The 22,028-nt window shown below is 33.0% G+C and overlaps 1 protein-coding gene, 1 long non-coding RNA gene and 1 pseudogene across 2 annotated transcripts; 1 reads left to right on the top strand and 2 right to left on the bottom strand.

Annotated features, from left to right (window-relative positions):
* Positions 1 to 1,494: 1,494 nt before the first annotated feature.
* Positions 1,495 to 8,704, bottom strand: LOC143055987 (uncharacterized). Its single transcript, XR_012972194.1, has 3 exons — positions 8,566 to 8,704; positions 3,042 to 3,266; positions 1,495 to 1,944 (listed from the first exon to the last, which is right to left on the bottom strand). It is a non-coding gene; the product is annotated as an uncharacterized LOC143055987 (long non-coding RNA).
* Positions 8,705 to 9,805: 1,101 nt separating this feature from the next.
* On the top strand, positions 9,806 to 15,347 carry LOC143056996 (uncharacterized). The gene is made up of 6 exons (XM_076230214.1): positions 9,806 to 10,109; positions 10,845 to 11,015; positions 11,677 to 11,850; positions 12,850 to 12,959; positions 14,494 to 14,584; positions 15,030 to 15,347. Exons 1-6 carry the CDS (start codon positions 9,887 to 9,889, stop codon positions 15,254 to 15,256), a joined length of 996 nt encoding a protein of 331 aa, XP_076086329.1. The 5' UTR covers positions 9,806 to 9,886; the 3' UTR covers positions 15,257 to 15,347.
* Positions 15,348 to 17,256: 1,909 nt separating this feature from the next.
* On the bottom strand, positions 17,257 to 20,233 carry LOC143056995 (leucine-rich repeat-containing protein 3-like; annotated as a pseudogene).
* Positions 20,234 to 22,028: the final 1,795 nt, after the last annotated feature.

The raw sequence follows: 22,028 nt of genomic DNA, 5'->3' as shown, positions 1-22,028 counted from the left end.
TTTTTGAATTTGCTTTGGAGTTCAGTATTTTTATTATACTATTATATCTTGAATCTAATTCATAACAATAATTCTATATTTCCTTTTCCCCCATTTGTTTTAACTGGAAATAAGCTAATTGTTGCAGTCTGCCATATTACACAAACTTGATATTCAAATCATCTGATCGCATTTTTCGCCTCTCTATTCAAGCATGTTATGCATTAAGCAACTTCTTACCTTCTTAACGTTGATATTTATAATACATATGTTAATATTTGTTTGCATTAGAAACGGAAAAAAATTGTATAGGTTCTTTCCAATGACGAATGCTATCAAACACGTGTGATCTGCAGATATGAGTTGCTCTTCAGCGCCGTACCTTATGTGCGCGTTTGGCGAACAAAACTTTAATCAGTGATAAGTTCATTTAGTTACTCTTTCAATGCATATATATCTAATTGAGGTTGACGAACCATACTGATTTTACAAATTTATTTGCGGCTGAGTTGCTGTCTGACTGAAAAATTAAACAACATACTAGTATACTGCTTTTATGAATGAATTCGCGTTTGAGTTGTGGTTTGACTGAGGACGAAAAAGACATATACGGCTTTAATGAATAAATTCTTGCTTGAGTTGTGGTTTGTCTGGCGAAAAAGACGACATATACTGCTTTTAAAAATGGATTTGTTTTGATTTTTTTTTTTGGACGTCTGACTGACGTAGTGAAGACCTACACGGCTGTACAAAGTCAGGAAAATGGCAATTGTTATCTTATAGTTCGTTACTGTATGTGTTATATCTTCGTTTGGGTTTTTGTTGCACTTTAGTGTTTCTGTTGTTTAATTATTTTCCTCTTATACTTGATGTGTTTCACTCGGTTTTAGTTTGTAACCCGGATTTGTTTTTGTCTCGATCGATTAATCACTTTCGAACAGTGGTTCATTACTATTGCCTTTATTACTGAATAGATTCGTTGTTGCTGAGTTGTTGTCTGAAAGAGGGGCGCAAGATATCAGAGGGGTATTCAAACTCATAGATTGAAAATAAACTGACAACGCCATGGATAAATTAGAAAAGAAAAACAATAGTACACGAGACACAACATACAAAACTAAAGACTTAGCAACACGAACTGACTGACGTTGTTTACGACCTATATTGCTTTGATTGTACGGCTGAGTGCTGACGCGATGGACGACCTATACTGCTTTTATGAATGGAATCGCCACAGAGTTGATGTCTGACTGACGAATAACCCAGATCAAAGGTTATTTGACAAAAATAACTATTCAAAAATTTAGATAAAAGCTATGACACATTTTGCATTAAAATTGAAATCAATTTAGAATTGTTCTTTAACATATAACTGGAAAAGTTGGACGTTGAAAATGAATAAGCTACGTATAAGATATATGAACGTGACAAAAATTCCACGATATGTGTAAAAAGATGCGATTGAATACATTGAAATAGGTAGCAAAAGAAATATAAAACAATTAAAGACATATATATCTAGATTTGTACACATTTTATATATAAACAACAAAACTCCAGAGAACGTTGTAAAAGGTGTTTCGTTTGTTCCATATACTTCTATTGATGTTTTGGTCTTGTAGTGGCGAACCCAAACCATATCTCCCTTGTTCATTTGAATTACAATGGTATGAGAGCCCGCGTTATATTCTGATATGGCAGCTTCATTTGCTACCAACTGAACACCATTTTTAACCATCTCTACGTACAAATTGTCTGCAATGTGGTGCTTAAAGGTACTTGAAGACAAAAGGTACACTCCATTGACCGGAGAAGTAAAATGACTATGCCTAGCATCATATCCGCTCCCAATATTCAGAAGGACTTTGTCATACTTAATTTCTTGTAACTCTCCAAGACTGATCATGTGTGTAAGAACAGCAGAAAAGGCAACGTGTATAGTGGTAGTTGATTGTGGTGTGCTCTCTACAAATAACCATCATATTCTTTTAAACAAGTTTTGTTAAGTTAAATTTGATGATTTTTGTTTCAATAACGATAGTATAATTAAACAAAAGCTGCTTAAATTCTTAACAGAATTGTGTTTCTAAATGATTTTCGATTACAGCTATGTTTGATCGTTCTGATGTCAGTTTCCAGTGATTACACTGTAATATTGTTTTTCCGCATTGTGCAGCTTGTTAAAAGTAATATGAATTGTTGGTTGTTTTATAAGTCTGTTAGTTTGTAAGTTGTGCGCTGGTGTTGAAGAGTTAATGTTATGCTGTTGTTGTAGTGTTTGTGTTATGCTGGTGTTGAAGTGTTTGTGATAAGCTGGTGTTTAGGTGTTTGTGTGGTGCTGTCGGTTTTATTTTAAAATCATATGGTAGAATCAATATCCTTAATAAATATTGACTGTGGTTCTCAGTTAGTTGACATATTTCCACACCGAGTCTTTGTTTTATTTGAATAGTTTTATAATCTTTTTCCGACGAAGTCAGTTTACTTGTTGTTCAAATTTGGTATCCTTCATTTTTTTAAAACCATGATTGCAGCTTGTGTGTTGAAGCCGCCGATCTTTTCTCATGTAAAATCTAATATAATTGGATGCTAATTTTTTACATAAAAACTTCATTTTTTGGTAGAAATATATTGTCCGTGAATACATGTCCGACCTTTCAACATCCTTGTAAATGCAAATAACAAATTTAAAACAATGATTACCTTAACCTGTATCACCAAATGTGATTGTTTATCAGAATTTTACTTGCAAAGATAGATGCAAGTGCATATGCAAGAACTTCTGCACCTCATGTAAATGCATAAAAAGTAAAATCACAAAAATACTGAACTTAGAGGAAAATCTAATCTGAAAGTCCATAGTCACATGGCAAAATCAAATAACAAAACACATAAAAAACGAATGGACAAGAACTGTCATATTCCTTACTTGGTACAGGCATTTTCAAATGTAGAAAATGGTACATATGACTTACTCTTCCGCTCCGAAACCTCGTATGTGAGGCGCACAAATGACTTTAACTTATAATCATAATCATGCGATTCTGTGTGTAATGACTTACCACTAGGAGCTAATAACCTTTCAGCTCTGTTTAAATGAACATCAGACGAATTAACATTAGATTGACAAGAACAGCTCCCTTTATTTGCTAGTTCCATTCGCAAAGACATAATGTCTGCGTTCAGAGTGTTTTTCATAGTATCCATTTCCAATCTTAGTGATGAGATGTGTTGTTGTGGTTTCAAAGTTTCTGTTACAAGCTTTTCTCGAAGGAATAGAATTTCGTCTTAAAATGAAAAATCAGGCATTGTTGATAAATAAAAATCATAGAAATAAACAAACCCTAAATATGTAGATTAATAAATGTTTTTTTACGAGTAGTGTTATTCATTGGTCTTTCGGAATATTGTGTATTATTTAGTATACTAGTTATCAATTAAATAACATATCATACATATTTTGATATTTGTTCTAAATGTTTCTATGTATAACACTACAATTACTCTAAGCACTTTACCATAAAATTGAGAATGGAAATTGAGAAAGTGTCAAAGAGACAACAACCCGACCATAGAACAGACAACAGCAGAAGGTCACCAACAGGTCTTAAGTGATAATGAACGCCATACTGAACTCCAAATTGTACACAAGAAACTAAAATTGAAAATAATACAAGACTAACAAAGTCCAGAGGCTCCTAACTTGGGACAGGCGCAAAAATGCGGCGGGGTTAAACATGTTTATGAGATCTCTCCGCCTATACCTCTAGCCAATATAGAAAAGTAAACGCATAACAATACAATACGCATATTAAAATTCAGTTAAATTCAATTCAAGGAAGTCCGAGTCTGATGTCAGAAGATATAAGGTAACCAAAGAAAATAAACAAAATGACAATTATACATAAATAACAACAGACTACTAGCAGTTAACTGACATGCCAGCACCAGACTTTAATTAAACTAATTGAAAGATTATGTCTTCATTATATTAATATCAGGCATAATCCTTCCCGTTATGGGTTTAGTGTCAAACCATCATAACATATATGAGAAGAACATAACACGTGTCATGCCAACCACTGTTTATTTTACGCGAAAAGAACATTTTTGCGCAACATGTTTACATGTTAAAACAAATATACACAAGTTCGTACATACACGAAACTACAAAGTTAAAAATAGACCAAATATGTTTAGAAAAATATTACAACAAATCAACTATACAAATTTAAGACTTGGTTTAAGATCAATTAAAAGAATTATTAATGAATACTAATGATCATATTGCAATACTTTGGCTACAGAGTATTCTATGATATTTTGTTGAGGCGCCAGGGTGACTACTGATTACCTACACACAATGGCTATCAGCTGACCTATGTTGACATAGTGTCATAAAACCCCTGGTAGTTAAACACGGTTACACCACCACCTACCATGGGGAGTGACCGGGGAAAACACTCGTATTACCAATGCTCCAGTTAGCGCCCCACCTGTTGGCAGGTGTAGGCCTCCCCTCTATGAGATGAGGTGGAGGAGGTCCCAGAGTCACCCATCTGTAGACCACACCGTTACCACTAACCACATTTTCCAAACCTGCAAATTTTATAACTTGTCAGGCCCAGAGCAAGGGCCGAGTGAAATAATCCCCCAATCACTACCAGTCTCCCTGGACCTCCCCCCATTCAAAATTGACTCTGCGCCTTAGGTAAAGAAAATAATTGATTTTTTAAAAATGTCTTGTTTTCGTTTCAATTAATATAATTGTTAATTAATAAAAACTAAAATTAATGCTGGATGCTCAAATCACAATAGTCCATAATATGTTAATAAAGTGCTTAATAACAGAAATGTCCAATTCATAGAAACGCAAGTTTATTCGAAATTATCCTGTATTGGTCCAATACTATGAAGGTCCTGCTTGGATACTGGTAACCATAATATGCCAATCAAATACAGCAAACAGATGCCTGAAAATATAAAACAAAAACAGCAGCAACTATTCTCATAGGGAGGGCGGGCGGGTTTTAAAAGTTTAACTAATTTGTGTAACACCTGCTATCTAGTCGACAGCAAATTAACAAGTGCCCGATTCGGGAATTCCAAAATTCTAATTCAAGCTGATACGGGAATTCCAAAATTCTGATTCAAGCTGCGAGCGCCCTCTATGGCCATGCCGAATATGGCAATGAGCTACAGGCTGCAACACCCACACACCCACACAAATATTTGATTGAATTAAACCAGATTATTGAAAATATGAAATTTTTATAATCTCTATTAATTGCAATACTCATATATGAAGACCCTATTTCAATACTGAACGAATAACAATGAGATGAAAAACAACGATCCAGAGTTGTTGACGTATTTTCTAAACATATTAAAACTTAATCAAGAGTTGTCTCCCTTTTTCTGTTGTGAATTATAATTCACAAATACCAAATACTAACTCAAGACTTTCTGTATATTATACTCATTTGTGTAGAGGTTCCATCCTCTGTAATTCATAAACAACTTATACAAAAACAATCCTTTGAATTAAACATACATTTTATTACACCAACTTGTATTTACATTTTCATGACTAGAATATACATTTTTTACTTTTTGGCAATACTTTGGCTACAGAGTATTCTATGATATTTTGTTGAGGCGCCAGGGTGACTACTGATTACCTACACACAATGGCTATCAGCTGACCTATGTTGACATAGTGTCATAAAACCCCTGGTAGTTAAACACGGTTACACCACCACCTACCATGGGGAGTGACCGGGGAAAACACTCGTATTACCAATGCTCCAGTTAGCGCCCCACCTGTTGGCAGGTGTAGGCCTCCCCTCTATGAGATGAGGTGGAGGAGGTCCCAGAGTCACCCATCTGTAGACCACACCGTTACCACTAACCACATTTTCCAAACCTGCAAATTTTATAACTTGTCAGGCCCAGAGCAAGGGCCGAGTGAAATAATCCCCCAATCACTACCAGTCTCCCTGGACCGCCACATGAGAGCCCAAGTCAGCTTCCAAATCTGACATGGGTTCTCACCTTTACAAAATTTTCTTTATTGACTCTAAGGAAAAGTTGATTATGTTGTGCGTAGGACCGACACCCCCCTACACAAACCCTTGTATATTATTCAAGAAAACCTGATTTCCAGTTTGTGACAAATAAGTTCCATTTGTTTTGTATAAAGACACTTCACTTGCCCTAATGTTCTCATGTAATATAGCTTTACCCCTCTTTTCCGTAACAAAGAGTTTTGGCCACTAAATCACTCTTTTTCTGTTCTGTTCTATTATTGCACCCACATTCAAGGGTGCAACATGCCAGACGTACTGTAGCAATAAAGGCCATATTATAATAACCTTTTTAAATAAAGCCTGGTTACGTAGGGTAGACCATTTTTTCATTTTCAATTAAACCATTTGATGTCAATTCTAAATATGTCAAATCAATAGCTCCACAGAGAATAATAATAAAATGGGGAGATGGTAAAAACAAATATTCTTTTTGCATCCAGTAGGGAGTTCAAATCTTAAAGAGACTATAGAGACAATAACAAGTGGAAACAAGGAGCTATCGTTCATAAACTCGGAACAGTAACTTATCTAGAAGTGACATATTTTTCAGATTCGTAACTTCATACCGCAGGAAAATAAAAACATACCAAACATACTTGAAATTACCATATCTGATATTTACACTGAATTAATAACCTAACCAACATGTAATTCACTCGCGATACCGAAAAATCTGAAAATAACAATGAATCCGAACAAACTGAAATAACCGAAAATAGAACAATTGAAGATGCTAATGATACTATAGTTATGCACCGCACATAAAGAGTAAGAAAGGCACCAGACTGATAGAGACTTATTGAAAACATATATGACTGTAAATAATTGTGGTTAATTAAGTTAGTGCAGTGATATAACTGTAGGTTTAGGATTTCATAATTGAACATTAAAACGTGTAGCTATTTAGTTCAATTGAGTGCAAATTGAATTTATTGCTTTCATTCACTGGAGATTAATCTTGTTTATCTTGATCATCTTAATTAAAAGGGGGAGGATTGTTATGTTAACAACAAACAAATGGAAGTGTTTAACGACCTTGTCTGGTTATGTTTACATTATACGTTATCACTAATTTATAGTTGAATCGGCTTATAATTAATACTGACAGTTAGGAATTTATAATCATCAGATTAGCGGATGTTGTGTATGTGTCCTTTAACCCTGTGATTGCACTGACACGCTGTTTTGTACTATGGGAGATGTGATGTGTAATAGCCAATATTCACCGTGTATATTTCCCCAAGATAAATTTGGATTCTTCTCTATTTTTAGCCTAAATTGCTCGTCATAGGTGGCCCAGTTTTCTGACCTCGTTGCCGCTAGTCTTATATCGCGCATATATTTTAACAATTCCTGTGCCCGTGTGCCGTATTTCTCAATGTAGACACTCATAAAAACCATGAATGCTGAAGTCCATTCATTTATGGACAAATTAACACTCGACGATCTTTTTTCAATGCAAATTTTTCCCTTTTTTAATTTCAAATCGCCCCCGTCCACCTCTTCCATTGCTTTTTGCGTTCTCAAAAGAGAATGCAGCTCAATAAACTTTCCCTCCCAAATTTTTTCCTTAATTTTAAAAGGCACGTGTCATGAATGCTAGATTCTTGTGAAGGAGTGAAATCAATGGAATTATTTGCAATTTCAAATTTTTTGTGTAACGGGTCGTGCCTTAAAGAGGTGAACGCTCGTGCATCCTCCTCCGACTCATTACCTGATGAAAAATCAGTAGTTTCCACCGGTCCTTCTGCCACCACGTGTCCGACCCCTTGTGTTTTCTTTGCAATTCTTCTCCGGCCAGCTCTGTCCTTCTTTTGGGTTATTTCCTCGTTCTGCATTATCTGTCCGCCTGTCCTGTTAGCCGTTCTTCTCTTCTTTCCCATGGCCCTTGATGGCGATCCTACGGCATTTCTCTTGTTTGGCATCTTTTCTTTTTCTTTTAAAAGTTTAACTAATTTGTGTAACACCTGCTTTCTAGTCGACAGCAAATTAACAAGTGCCCGATTCGGGAATTCCAAAATTCTAATTCAAGCTGATACGGGAATTCCAAAATTCTGATTCAAGCTGCGAGCGCCCTCTATGGCCATGCCGAATATGGCAATGAGCTACAGGCTGCAACACCCACACACCCACACAAATATTTGATTGAATTAAACCAGATTATTGAAAATATGAAATTTTTATAATCTCTATTATTAATGAATACTAATGATCATATTATAGAACCGTTACGTAAACAAAACAAGATATCTATGAATATTATATATGTTTTTTTAAAGAGCTGTATTTACAAAGTGCAACCTTTAGAATTGTGCAGCGATTTTGATGATGGATAAAAAAAATGTATAAACAAGTTTATTTCCAGTAATTTTGGCACAACACATGCCCTTTACCATATAATTGCATGTGTGTGTGTGTGTGTTTGATGATAATATTTAATGAAGACAAGTGCAGTGTTCACTCAAGAAAACAAATTTGTACCAGTCGGTATACATACCCTTAATGGTGTCCAATTCATGTTTTGTACTGATGAGTGATTGGTCCGATGGTTGTATTCTGACAGTTAAAACATTTTCATTTAAAACAAACAGAACGAACGATATAAAGAAAGCCGCCATAATTATTAAAGACTACTTCCTACATGACAGATAAGATAAGAATATGTTCATAACCCACATGTAGTCTAAATTGTAAAATGTGTGTACATGAGGTATAGTTCGCTCTAATACCAGTTTCCCATGGTTGCACTGTAATAGTGGTTCTTCCGCATTGTTCAACTTGTATGAATTAAATTGAAATGTTGGTTTTTGTTTGTTTATAAATCCGCTATTTTGTAAGAGAAGTTGTATACTGGTGTTGAAGTGTTCGTTTTGTGATATGTCCATTATTTTAAATTTTTGTGCCCTTTCTTAGCATAATTAACATCTTTCTAAACGATATACTGTGATGCTTGTTTTATTGACACATTCTTCAATGAGTTTTTGTGTGTTTGATTTAATAATCCTTTCCAGACCCAGTCAATATAGTTTTATTTTGTAACCTTTATTTTTTATTTTTAAACCCAAATTGCAGTCTCTGATTCGATAAAACGGAAACCATTGTTTATATTATACTTGTGTATGTTAAACAACTGTTAAATCTTAGACTATAACAGTATATTTATTGGTGCCAGGATAATTTTACAGATTACACCTTTACTAGCCAATTAATGGATTGTATATTAGTTTAGAAAAATATGTTTGTGCTCAATTTCTGATTTTTTGAGATCTTTAGGACAATAAAGATGTGATCAAATAAACTAACAAATATGTTAGTACATGTGTACAGACTTCTTAATGAAAATCCCATTTATCAATTACAATAAATGTCTACAACTAAAAAAGGAAATATGCCATAATTGAGACGGTCCCTCATTACTTTCTCTACGCTTATATTGTTATTTTGGGTTCACATATGTTTATAAGATCGCCAAATCTTATGAGCGTACTCTCAAAAAGGTTTTATTTTGTTCTTTTTGCGTTCATTAGCAAAATACATTATGACGTGTTGATGATCTATTTCGATGATACAAACAAATGTAACAAAATTTCCAAACACTTAGCTTGCACAATCAGTGACCTGTACAGTGATTTACTTGATAATTTCACTGTAGATATAATCCCACTTGAAAATGTTAACTAGGTACTTGAAGTACCGCCTGTTTCTGACACAGTAATAAGAAATTTAAGATACGAGTTAATGATTTCATAAGTGCATCAGCTTACTGGCTACATGTATGTCAATGTTTATTTTATTACTTTTGTTATGCACTTCACAAAATGGACCGCCGAAAATTATTAAATGTAGATCATCAAAATGATCAAGCAACTTCTTATAACGGTAATAGCTGGAGTATTATCAGAGTGTTGTATACCTTAAAATGGACGTCATGTTTAATTGGTTTAGCTACAGGATGTGTTATAACAGTTGTTATGACTCTGTCTCTGATGCTTATTATAGCACCATATTTGCAGTTTCACAATGCATTGATTCCATCAACAGGTGAGTTATCATTGACTTAAAAGAAGTGAAATATTTAAAGAAATGAAATATTAACATTTGTATGTTCATTAACTGTGAAATTATGTCGTGTACTTGTCCGACTTGAACGTTGTTAATTAAGTGATTCCAAGTCTGAAAAGATAATTAATATGCAATATGTATTCAGGGGACTGACAATTTTCACCGCATATATTCTCTCTTAGTACCGTGAAGTCATCGATTAAGGCCAATCGTTGATAAGAAAACAACAAACAGACCCAAAATTAACAAGGTGCATTTGCTATTTCTCAGAAAAACACGTGGTTAATGTATTATGGAACAAAATAGAAAAAAAATATCGTTCATTTTAGGCAAAATAATAGGTTATTGTCCATCATCTATCTACCAACAACGTTCATATACTGTGTTCCTATTATCAGGATGTTTTTTTAAGTCGTACATCATAGGTATTAAAAAAATCAATATATTATAAGAAGGACGGTAATGCATAAACTCTTCACACATTTTGTAACCAACATTTTGTGAAGGCCTACATTCAGTCAGAGGTATTTTTTAATCATTAACACCATAACACACAATGATTATGCAAGTTATTATAATATATAGAACTAGGACGTTAACTGGTGTGCTACATAACATTATTTTTTTATTTTAATCTATCCACACGGTGTATGTTTTGATGTATGTTTATTGTAACGTCTATTGTAAAATTATGTTTTATTCTGTTTTAAACAGGAAATGATGTGTGGAGTAGTTATGGCGACTGGAAGTGGCAACCTTGTTCCGTTACCTGTGGTCATGGTACACAAAATGGAGATAGGTCAAGAACGTGCCTTAGTGAAACGCTTTGTGTAGGCAATGAAACAGAAATTATGACAAGACCTTGTAGTATTGGACACTGCAAAGGTAAGACAGATATACGATAAGAACTCGTTATGTTAAAAGACTATTAGTTCAAACCTTTTAGCTTACCTGTTTCTTGACATTTACTCTGCGTCGACGTTTTGGAAAATTTTCCTGTTGTAGTGGTACATAAATTGAAAACTGTCTAACAAAAACAAAGTGAATTAAAAATATTAACAGTTTTAATAAATTTACTGTTTACAAATGTTCTGAATTTTTCAAAATTCTAATGAAAATTAACTTAACCGTGTTTGGCACAACTTTTTGGAATTTTAGGTCCTCAATGCTTTTCCACTTTGTACTTGTTTGGCTTTACAACTATTTCGAATTGAGTGTCACTGATGAGTCTTATAAGTAGACTTATCAAATTATAAGCCTGGGACCTTTGATAACTAAAGCTATGTACATAGTCATATTTTGACTAATCTAGCTTTTTTTTAGCTGAACATTCAGTCTATGGGTTTAATTCATAATTAAAAGCTGTCGTTATTCACATCTTCATTTTGTTTTTAATGACGGAAAGTTGAGTCACTTCCTATCAAACCTAATTGTCATATGTTTATTCCTAAAAAATAACGAGATACAGTTGAAATAAACAAAATTATATCCTCGTATCGTTTTAAATCTAAAAATGAAACTGCATAATTAAATTCCTACATTGTAGTTGATGGACAATGGAGTGACTGGATTGTAGATGGACCTTGCAGTGTCACATGTGGTAAAGGCACACAGAACAGGTTTAGGAAATGTTCCAACCCATATCCACAAAATGGTGGAAAGCCATGTACGGGCCAAAGAACTAAACAAACATTATGTAATGAACAAGAATGTTGCCCTGGTAAGAATCAAAACGTTAAAATAACAATTTTTATATGTTTTGTTGTTCTTGATTTACATTTATCTGGGACGCTCATACCCAATACAGTTGGCAACTGAGCATGTACAATAACATTCGGTACTGACATTATTTAAAACAAACCTTTCAAAAATTATCCGTTTAAGAAAGTTTAAATAATAAGGAAACTATGGTTTCAACTCTCTTTGAGCGTTACTAGTAAATACTATTATTATTATTTAAAAAATATTTGTATATCGCTTAACAAAAAAGAATATATCCAGTTAAAAGAGTTGAAGGTTAATCCAGAAAAGCGCTTCGGATGCATTAACTTAATTAACGTTCTGTTTTCATTTTATGGACATTTATAAAAAAAAAAACCTTTATACTTGTAATAAGAATGCTTTGAATAAGGGCATCAGTAGTATACCGCTTTTCAAAAGTCATTAATCGATTGAGAGAGAAAAAAATCCGGGTTACAAACTAAAACCTAGGAAAACACAACAACTGTTAGTATGTTAGAGGAAAAAAACGACTACAATATGTTTGATAAAGAATAAAAGATTTGTCGACAACTGACTATTTCATTCTTTATAATTATTATTACAATCTTGAGACTTCCTTAATTGAATTATTAGAATACAATAAAAGTTTCCAGACGTTACGACTATACATAAATAGAGAACTTTAAAGAGGATATTAGGACAACATTTATCGTATCTCTTGTGATTGTTCCGTCCCACATGTACAGCTTTTACTTACAGAATACATCTCATTTTAATTTTAAAACTGTTTGTCGTTTATCGACTTCAGATTAATGAGCTACATACATATACATAATATGTAAAAAAAAAAACTTTGCAATCAAAACTTATTCATAGACAGTAAATTCCAAATTTTAAATTAGACCATGGTTAATCGTTATCACGTATGATAATAGAATCAACATCCAAATAAATAATGTATCAATAAAAGCATTATATGATTTGATTACGGTTTCAGGAATAACAAAACCAGACAATCTACAATGTGTAAATGGTTGGATACGGAATGATGACTTCAATGCATGTTATTGTTTCAGTAAAAGACATGCCTCATGGGATAACGCTCAGGTAACTTGTCAACAGTTAAATTGTGACATAGAGTAGTACTTCCCAAAGTATCTAGTAAAAGTTGTCCAGTTTTTGTTATGTGAATGTGAATGTGTGTTTTATGTGACCAAATATTCTGACAATATCAAACAGTTTTTATGTATGATGATACCATTTTAATACGATGATTTAATACTGAAGAACACTGTCAGTTCTCTTTGTTCGACGAGATGAAGCTAAGGTTTTTACTATCCTTTAAAGAAATTGCATATATTACAAACGTTACACAAGCTAATATGAATACGTTGTTTCATTCCTGTAACTCTGAAAATGATTATAAAGACTATGGTTGATACAAAAGGGGGATTTATATGCATATAGTAAGCATTGCACAGAAAATACACAACGAAATGTAAAGAGAAATGTTATGCATCTCATTATTGTAAATGTTTAATCACTGCTTGTTCTGTGCATGCATGCCTTTTATATTTTGCCGATGTACAAGGTCATGCATTTTTATGACGTTTTATATTCAATGTGTTGTAATATGCTAGTTTGCATTTTCGTAGCATTTCGTTTTTCGACATATCGTTGTAAGTTTCATTTCGTTTACTTATCTTTGAAAGTAAAGTAAGTATCTCTCGCCATTATTTTAAACTATTGAAAATTCATCATTCATATTTTCATGATTTATCTGTATATACAGATAGATTTCAATATACCTTTCGTTCTTGTTTTTGACAGTTCTTTTTGGATAAACAAAAACAAAATATTATCATATATAACTATTTTTTTCTCTTCGGATGTGATATAAACAGGGTTAACTGGTAAGTTCTCATTTCAGTCTACAATGTGTTTTAATTGTTGCAAGAGTACTGGAACTCTAAGTAATAAAAGAAATCAGATAGCTTTTTTTTTACATAGTTATTATGTAGCTAACTAATCCTGAAAATCTGATTCAAATACAATTTTCTTAGTGTACAATTATTTTTGAGATTGTTTTTTTTTTATTATGACGGTGGGATTTCGTAATTTTCCAAGATGGATTCATACAAAGTTGTCTAGGATTCTTAAAATAATTTTTATGCAATGAAAGATTGTTTTAATATGACGTAATATAAATTGAATACATCGATATTGTTTTACTGTGCTTTAATATAATATGAAAAAAGTAAAATCACAAAAATGATGAACTCCGAGGAAAATTCAAAACGGAAAGTCCCTAATCAAATGGCAAAATCAAAAGCTCAAACACATCAAACAAATGGATAACAGCTGTCATATTTCTGACTTGGTACAGGCATTTTCTTATGTAAATGAATACATTGATTGATTGTTTTCCCTAGCCTAAAAATAACTTGAATACAACGTTAAATTGTTTATATAAACAGAGATATCATACTGCCAATGAGACAACTATTCAAAAAGACCAAATGACATAGAAAACAATGACTCATTTTAAAAATAATTTGAACACAACGATATATTGTATAATTCATTTTTCATACAATTTGAATACATTGACAAATTAATTTACCATCTCTTGATATTTCAGACGTATTGTAGACAACAGAAGGCCGAACTATCACCAGTATATTCTAAAGCTGAATCTGACTGGTTGTCTCGTAAAATACGAACCGATATAGGTAGGTAAATCATTATACATTATGCATGTTATGATAAGTATATATTTTTAAAATTAATACTAATTTGAAAATGAATACAACTCAATTCATGTTTCATATGACAGAACTCTTCCTGAACGATTCATGCGTTTATTTAAAGCCTTTTTCACAGTATGTAAAAGATCGATAAAATTTTTAACCGCAGTCTACTTTACGTGTGATTTTATGTCAACATTATCCAAAAGATCGACTTAATTGAATTGGATTTTTCCCGTTGACCATGTTGGTGTGAAAATTGATAATTCAACAGATCGCAATAAAACTTGTGGTACAAGCATTTCTGGAAAATCGTTAGTGTATAAATATTGCTCAAAGATAATTTTGATAGAACTATTTGTTTCAAGTTCACAATTTGTTTCTGTACATTTCAAAACAATAATGTTATGTTATTGTATTTTGATTTTAGGTAAGGATGTATGGATCGGAGGTAAAAATGTCAGATATGAATATAAATGGATTCTTTCATCGGGATATGGCAGAATGAATTTTACAAACTGGGCTCCTAATGAACCAGTGCTTTATCCGAGACATAAAACTTACATTTGTGTACAAATATGGCAAAGTTCCTCATATCAATGGGATGACTTTGACTGTGGTTATCGTCAGCCATTCGTCTGTAAAAATAATCTGTAAGATAAACGAAGGATATGGTTTGAAAACAAGACACTATTTAGTGTCATTTTTCTTCGTTCTTTTACAATAAAATTGAATCATGTTAATCCTAGATGGCTAGTTTGATTATTTATCGAACAACACCCACTTGATTACTATATGATTATTGGCTATTGGTAAAAGTTGAAAAGAAAAAGACCCATGGCCAAATATATTCTGAATAACAAAATAGTTCACGACTAGGGCGTTTTTATGGTTCAGCCTTATAAATTCCCAAAGAGAACATAGCATCATAAAAAAAAATGTGTTGAAAGTCACACAACATTTGCTAGTTAATTTTCTACTTACATGTACTTAAGGTGGTACCTAAAACTACAGGGAGATAACTATGTAAAGTTAGTTAAACATTTTAATTACGTTATGTTGTAAGAGGGATATTAAGCTTCTCAATGATCAAAATTGGTGTTTGTCAAATTGCTATATAATCAGTGTATTTTTTCTGATCAATTGGTTGGTTCAAATTTTTTGAAATTTTTATATTTTTGTTAAAGGGTCAAAGTAAATACTTTGTCAAACTTTTATGAAAATTAAACGAGCAATATTAATCTAAGTGAAGGTGTTGGGTACCACCTTAAATGAGTGAAACACAGACAAATCGGAATTAAAATTATTGTCAATTAGTCGTTATATTATATCTAACAAAAGCTAACCAATGGCAGTAGTTTTCCCTTCGTTTGATCTGTTTGGACTTTTCACATTTGATAAGGGACTCTCCGTTTTTTTTTTATTTTCCTTTATACTAGGCTTTCAAAACGACCCTTTTGAATGCATTTTTCGTTATGTTCGTTACTTCACCACATCTCTCCATTTCTATGTAGCAACATTCCAGCAGCGCCTGCATACGGAGTATATATCTCCCAATTGATACGATATTCCCGGGCTTGTATTTCCTTATTTCTTTGATAGGGTATTGCTGCTCACAAGACAGCTATTAAAAAAGAGTTCCAAATGGTGAAGTTGGTAGACCGTTATAAAATAAAACCGTTTCACAGATGATAACGGATGTGTTCCTAATGTCGATTATATTCTTCTTTTTTCACGAATGTTATCTACCGTATAAGACTTTTTTAATAGATGCTCAAACAACCCCTTACTGACTCTGTTTTGCCTGGTGCAACACATTTGGTTATACCTACAATACATTTATAATTGTAACATTTGAGATATTTTAAGTTTGTGAAAGTAAAATCGGATGACCATTACTATTTTGCAACGGCATATTTGAATACTTAAAAAAGGAATCAAATTTTGATCACAGAATTTTAGCTTTCTAACAATATTCATATGTTATGTTAAAAGTATAAGCATGATCTAGTTAGTTGACGGAAAATTAGTCAAGAAACAATTATCGAATTACATGTTTATAATTAGTATTATATATGGATCGCGTAATTATTGGAATTGGGTAAAACAAAAAATTCGAGAGGCATTAGGTCAGGCGTGTTTATTACATAGCTTTGCTATACATCTGGTGTCTCAAAAGATGGGGCTCCGGAGATCACGCTCGGATATTTTTCCTTTTTTTTTGTGTTCGTGTTCATCAGTCTTTTTTATGTTGTGTTGAATTTACTGTTGTTTTTTTTTCAGGGTCTTTTTTTATTGGCCAGGGCACTGTCGAATATCTCTTTTGACTCAGTTTGAGTGTCCCTTTGCTATGTTTCTCCTCTCTTTTGACTACTTTGCCTCTATGATATTTTATGTGTTTGTCGTGCATTCGTTTTGTACCCCTATTTTTTATGTCTGTTTGTTTTGTGCACGTATCGTTGTCAATATAATGGAATTAAATTTGACTGTCATACAAGTAAGAGGTTTATCTACCTATAAAGCAAGGGTCAATTCACTATTTTCTGCATACAAAAATGCCAGTACTAAATCAGAAATATGACAGTTGTTATTCATTCGTTTAATGTGTTTGGGCTTTTGATTTTGCCATTTGATTAATGACTTTCCTTTTTGAATTTTCCTCGGAGTTTTTTTTGTGATTTTACTTCTGGACGCAAATACATGAAAACATACTTTTTTATTTATTCGATTTAATTATGAATAAAAAAAAAATGCAAATCTACAAATCTGCATTTATATACAAATAAATATTGCAAAGAGTACTGACGCTATAACTGTGCTGAAGATAGCTATATTTATATACGATGACCATTGCAAACAGGAAAACTCGTCATCAAGAACAGCTATAAACTGATTAATTTTACCATCTTCATTTTGACATGTGACTTCGGTTATATTTTGAATCGACGAAGTACTGTTCATAATCCATTTCTTCAACCAAAGCGTTTTACAGTCGCATTTAAGTGGGTTGTGGTCTAATGTTAATTGGTCCAATGTGAGTGATTGCAAACTTTCAGGTAAATAAAAAATTAAATTTCTATCTAGCTTTAAAATTTTTAAATTAGGCATTTTGCTAAAAATATCAGAATCAATTTTAGACAAAATATTGTTAGACATACAAAGCTGTCTCACATGAAAGAAATATGTTTGAAAACTTAATATCGTTATATTATTTAAATCCAACTAAAGGTCAACCATACCTGAGGGAACACTTTTAGGAAAATGAGAAAGACCTCTATTACGACAATCGATAATTGTAACTTTGCTTTGTGAATATCTGAAACATTTACAATCAGACGGACAGTTACTATTAATATTGCTATAAACATCTTCTGCTTCAATTGTCAAGACTGTCTTTCCATTCAACTCTTCCGGGTAACTACATGTCCAATCTGTATAGAAATATTCTTTCCCACTCCAGTACGAAAGGTCTTTAAATCCTTTCATTAAATGATTGAAGGGAAGGATATCAGAATTGCATATAAACTTATTTTCATGAAGAATGAATTTGAAATGTTTGAAGACAATCAAAAATATCTCTTTATAAGTCGGATCAAGACCATCGGGAATGAACAATCCAGAAATATTACTGCCTGTTAGATCTAAATTTCTCCACTTATATGTAGTTTCATAAATGTTAGTAAAAAGAGGACTGGACGATCGAATAATACTTTTTATCAGCAATAAACGATCAACACGTCTCAGAGTTGTGTCCAAATTACTAAACGACATATTAGTGTATCGTATTTCTGCCTTTTCCAAACTCCTGATATACAGTATCGAAACTGGAAAATCTTTAAGTGGGTTATTATTGAAACTAACAAATTTCAGTTTTACACTGTGTATTGGAAGAATATTGTTGTTTAATGTTATAATAGAGTTATTATCCATCTTTAGTCTTTCTAAGCAGTTAAGACGAATAAATATTTCATTTGGGAGTCTGTGTAATTTGTTATGACTTAGATCTAAATCAATTAGGTCGTGCAGATCATCAAAAATGTGAGGAGGTAGTGTTCTAATTTCATTGTAACTCATATCTAAATACAATAGCTCAGTTTGACCTGCAAAACTCAACTCCTCTACTTCTATTATATGATTTCGTTTTAACACTAAACACTGCATTCCATGCGTCTTTATGAACATCTGATATGAAAGTTTGTGGATCAGATTATCCGAAATTTCAATGAAATGTAAGTTACCGCTCACTTGAATTTGTTCAGGGATTGTAATTCCATTGTTTACTAATGTCAATGCTCTACGAAACATAGTCTTTGCAATGTTTAAACGATGATGAATCGAATCCGCCTCTATAAAATATTCTGACACTGCAAGGTTCTCAGGAAGATGGGCTATACTTGAAGTCCATGGAAATGTTAAAGTTCCATCGACAGCACAGTGTGATAAATGTAATAATTGTAGTTTGGGAAATCTTTTTCGTATGATTGATTGTTTCACGATTCCTTTACATCCCAAAATAAAAAATTCTTTCAATGAATCTGATGATTTAAATATTTTCTTTATGAGGTTCATTTCATCCTCAACCATAGCAATCATTGATAAAGATGTAAGTTTATTGAAACCTTCACAACAATTAGGGTGGGCATCGGTTACGAGCTGCACTCGATTCATTACCAGAACTCGTGCTTTTGACTTTAAAAGCAACGTATCTAGATCAGTAACACTAAGAATACAGGAAGCAAACTCTACATCGCTAATCACAAAAGTTGACAAAAACGGCTGTATTTGAATATCGAATGATATTCTAACATTTCCGTCGCAATGAAAGCTAAACACACCAATAACAAACAATTCTTCAGGAAAGGTAAACTTGTTTAAAATTGTGTTGATGTTAAGATTGCATCTTGTATCTTTGTCTTTGTTGTATACATACACATACCTATCTACCGTAATCACGTGCTTTGAATCTAAATCATATGATGGTGGTTTGTTAAACGTCATAACATCATAGTCACAGGCTGGCGGAGAGCATTGTAACATTGGCAACATAAGCATCGTGCCTAATACGGAGAGCAATGTCATCAAATTAAAAGTCCTAAGAAAATACATATTTCAGCAAAGATAACTTAAAAATAATTCTATATTCAGAAAAATGAGAAGTTTTTACTACTTCACAACGTAATTAAAACAACACTTTGATGACAGTCCACTCGCATGTTGCAATATTTTAAAATCTAACCAACTATATTGCTGGTGGAAAAAAGGGAATGTGTTCTCACTATTTCAAGTCTTTTCTATTGATATTTCTGAAAAGAAATAAAAACTACAAATTATGTCAGGCAGAAAATTACAAAAAAAAACAGTTATCTGAAGGATAATATTTATTCACAAGGTACTTATTTAAATGAGAATACGTTCCTGGTGAAAGTAGATCATGTAAAAGAGCTTCGGAAGGATATGAAACTGAAAGGGTGTTATAATTGTATGTCTTCTATGTTACTCACCGTTATAGATTATCTCGCAGATGGTTAGTATTTGTGACTTTAGAGAGTTTTTAGAACTGACGCATATTCATTTAGTTGTCCAGACAAAATATTATTTACATACATATGTTTTCATGGTTTTGGTGAACAACGCTTCCTGGTATAAAAATAGCGTACATGTAATAGAGATTTATGCTAACGAGTATAAAAGATTTATGACTTACGGTAAACGTTTATATGTACATGAATGCACACTGGTGTGGAAAGATTAAAAACATTTAAACGCGATAAAAAGTACAATCATGGTATAATTACTAATAAGGACATTGGTTACAAAAAGTTTGTAATTTAAGAAAAACAGTAAATCATGTGTATCTGTTGCTGGTTTCACAAACACAATGTGAGGTCAATAAATTAAAAAAAAATAATCAGTTTTTAATGCAGTGTACATGACAATGGATGACACGTTTGCAAATATGTGTGTTCAGTTACATGCAATCAAACAGTTTTTATTCCAGTGTCTGACCAGACAGTTGATGAACCAGGGTTATGTCAAAGGACGTCTCGTACATTTTCTAAAACATCTCATTGGAAAATACCAATACCATGCATAAACAGTTCTACACCAGTAACTACAGTTTTCATAAACAACCATGATTACGTATTGTTATGCGTTTACTTTTCTACATTGACTAGAGGTATAGGGGGAGGGTTGAGATCTCACAAACATGTTTAACCCCGCCGCATTTTTGCGCCTGTCCCAAGTCAGGAGCCTCTGGCCTTTGTTAGTCTAGTATTATTTTAATTTTAGTTTCTTGTGTACAATTTTGGAAATTAGTATGGCGTTCATTATCACTGAACTAGTATATATTTGTTTAGGGGCCAGTTGAAGGACGCCTCCGGGTGCGGGAATTTCTCGCTACATTGACGACTTGTTGGTGACCTTCTGCTGTTGTTTTTTTCTATGGTCGGGTTGTTGTCTCTTTGGCACATTCCCCATTTCCATTCTAAATTTTATGATTACGTAAGAATGTGTAACCATTTCGTAAATTACGTAAAGATATAACGGGAGGTAATCGCGTGAACTCTAATAGTAGCTAGATCGAATGTGTGGTTGGGTAAGCATCTCCTGATGTGATCACATCTTCCGCCATCCACATGATACAAATCCACATTCAGTCAATGTGTAAGGGAGCTACAATTTAATTTTTAGGGGAGAGCTCGGATAAAAAACAAATCTTGCATTTATTTTAGTTATAATCTCTGTCCTGCCTTTTTATTTTTCATCCTTATCGGTCCTGTCTCTTTTTTATAATATAGTTTATCCTTACTTTGTTTTACATAAATTGTCATCCTGCCTTTTTTTTTTAAACTAAGGGCTCATCCTGTTTTTGTATTTTGTATTCAAAACACCTGTCTTGCCTTTTTTCAAATTGCATTCTAGCCTCCTCCCCTAAAAACCTAATGGCAGCTCCCTCATCTGGCATCTACAGATCTGGGACTGCGCAAACATGTCCATGTTCAATTGCGATACATATGGATTGTTTGTTCAAACGAATTTATCATTTGGACCGTCAAGCTTATAGTTTGTCAATTTCAGTCGCGGTTCCTCATAACCATTTGACGTCGTCGTGAGTTAGGACCACAGATATTTCATCAAAGTCCGTATCATTACATTTTAACATGCACGAACTTATATATTAGTATACCAAAAGTTTAACAGAGCCACGATCCCGTTTTCGGTTGTTGTTTATCGTTTTTCACACGAATAAGGCCGTTAGTTTTCTCCTTTGTATTATTACACATTTATCATGTCGCTGTCTTTTATAGTTTGCTGTGTGGTGTTGATTTCGCTTATTGTTGTAGACCGTACTGTGACCTAAAGCTGATAACTTCTACGTTTTTTGGTTTGTGCAGGAAACATTGGCAATTATATCATATTTAAGTTT

This window comes from Mytilus galloprovincialis, chromosome 13 (assembly GCF_965363235.1).
Source record: "Mytilus galloprovincialis chromosome 13, xbMytGall1.hap1.1, whole genome shotgun sequence".
NCBI lineage: Eukaryota > Metazoa > Mollusca > Bivalvia > Mytilida > Mytilidae > Mytilus > Mytilus galloprovincialis.
Note: the sequence above shows the minus strand (reverse complement) of the source record. Positions and strands in the feature narration are given on the sequence as shown.

Bases quoted from the DNA above. Each gene is read 5' to 3' on its own strand.
- LOC143056996 (XM_076230214.1), top strand. From the start codon at position 9,887: ATGGACCGCCGAAAATTATTAAATGTAGATCATCAAAATGATCAAGCA. The intron at 11,016-11,676 runs GTAAGACAGATA...CCTACATTGTAG, and splicing joins TAGTATTGGACACTGCAAAG to TTGATGGACAATGGAGTGAC. The intron at 11,851-12,849 runs GTAAGAATCAAA...TTACGGTTTCAG, and splicing joins TGAACAAGAATGTTGCCCTG to GAATAACAAAACCAGACAAT.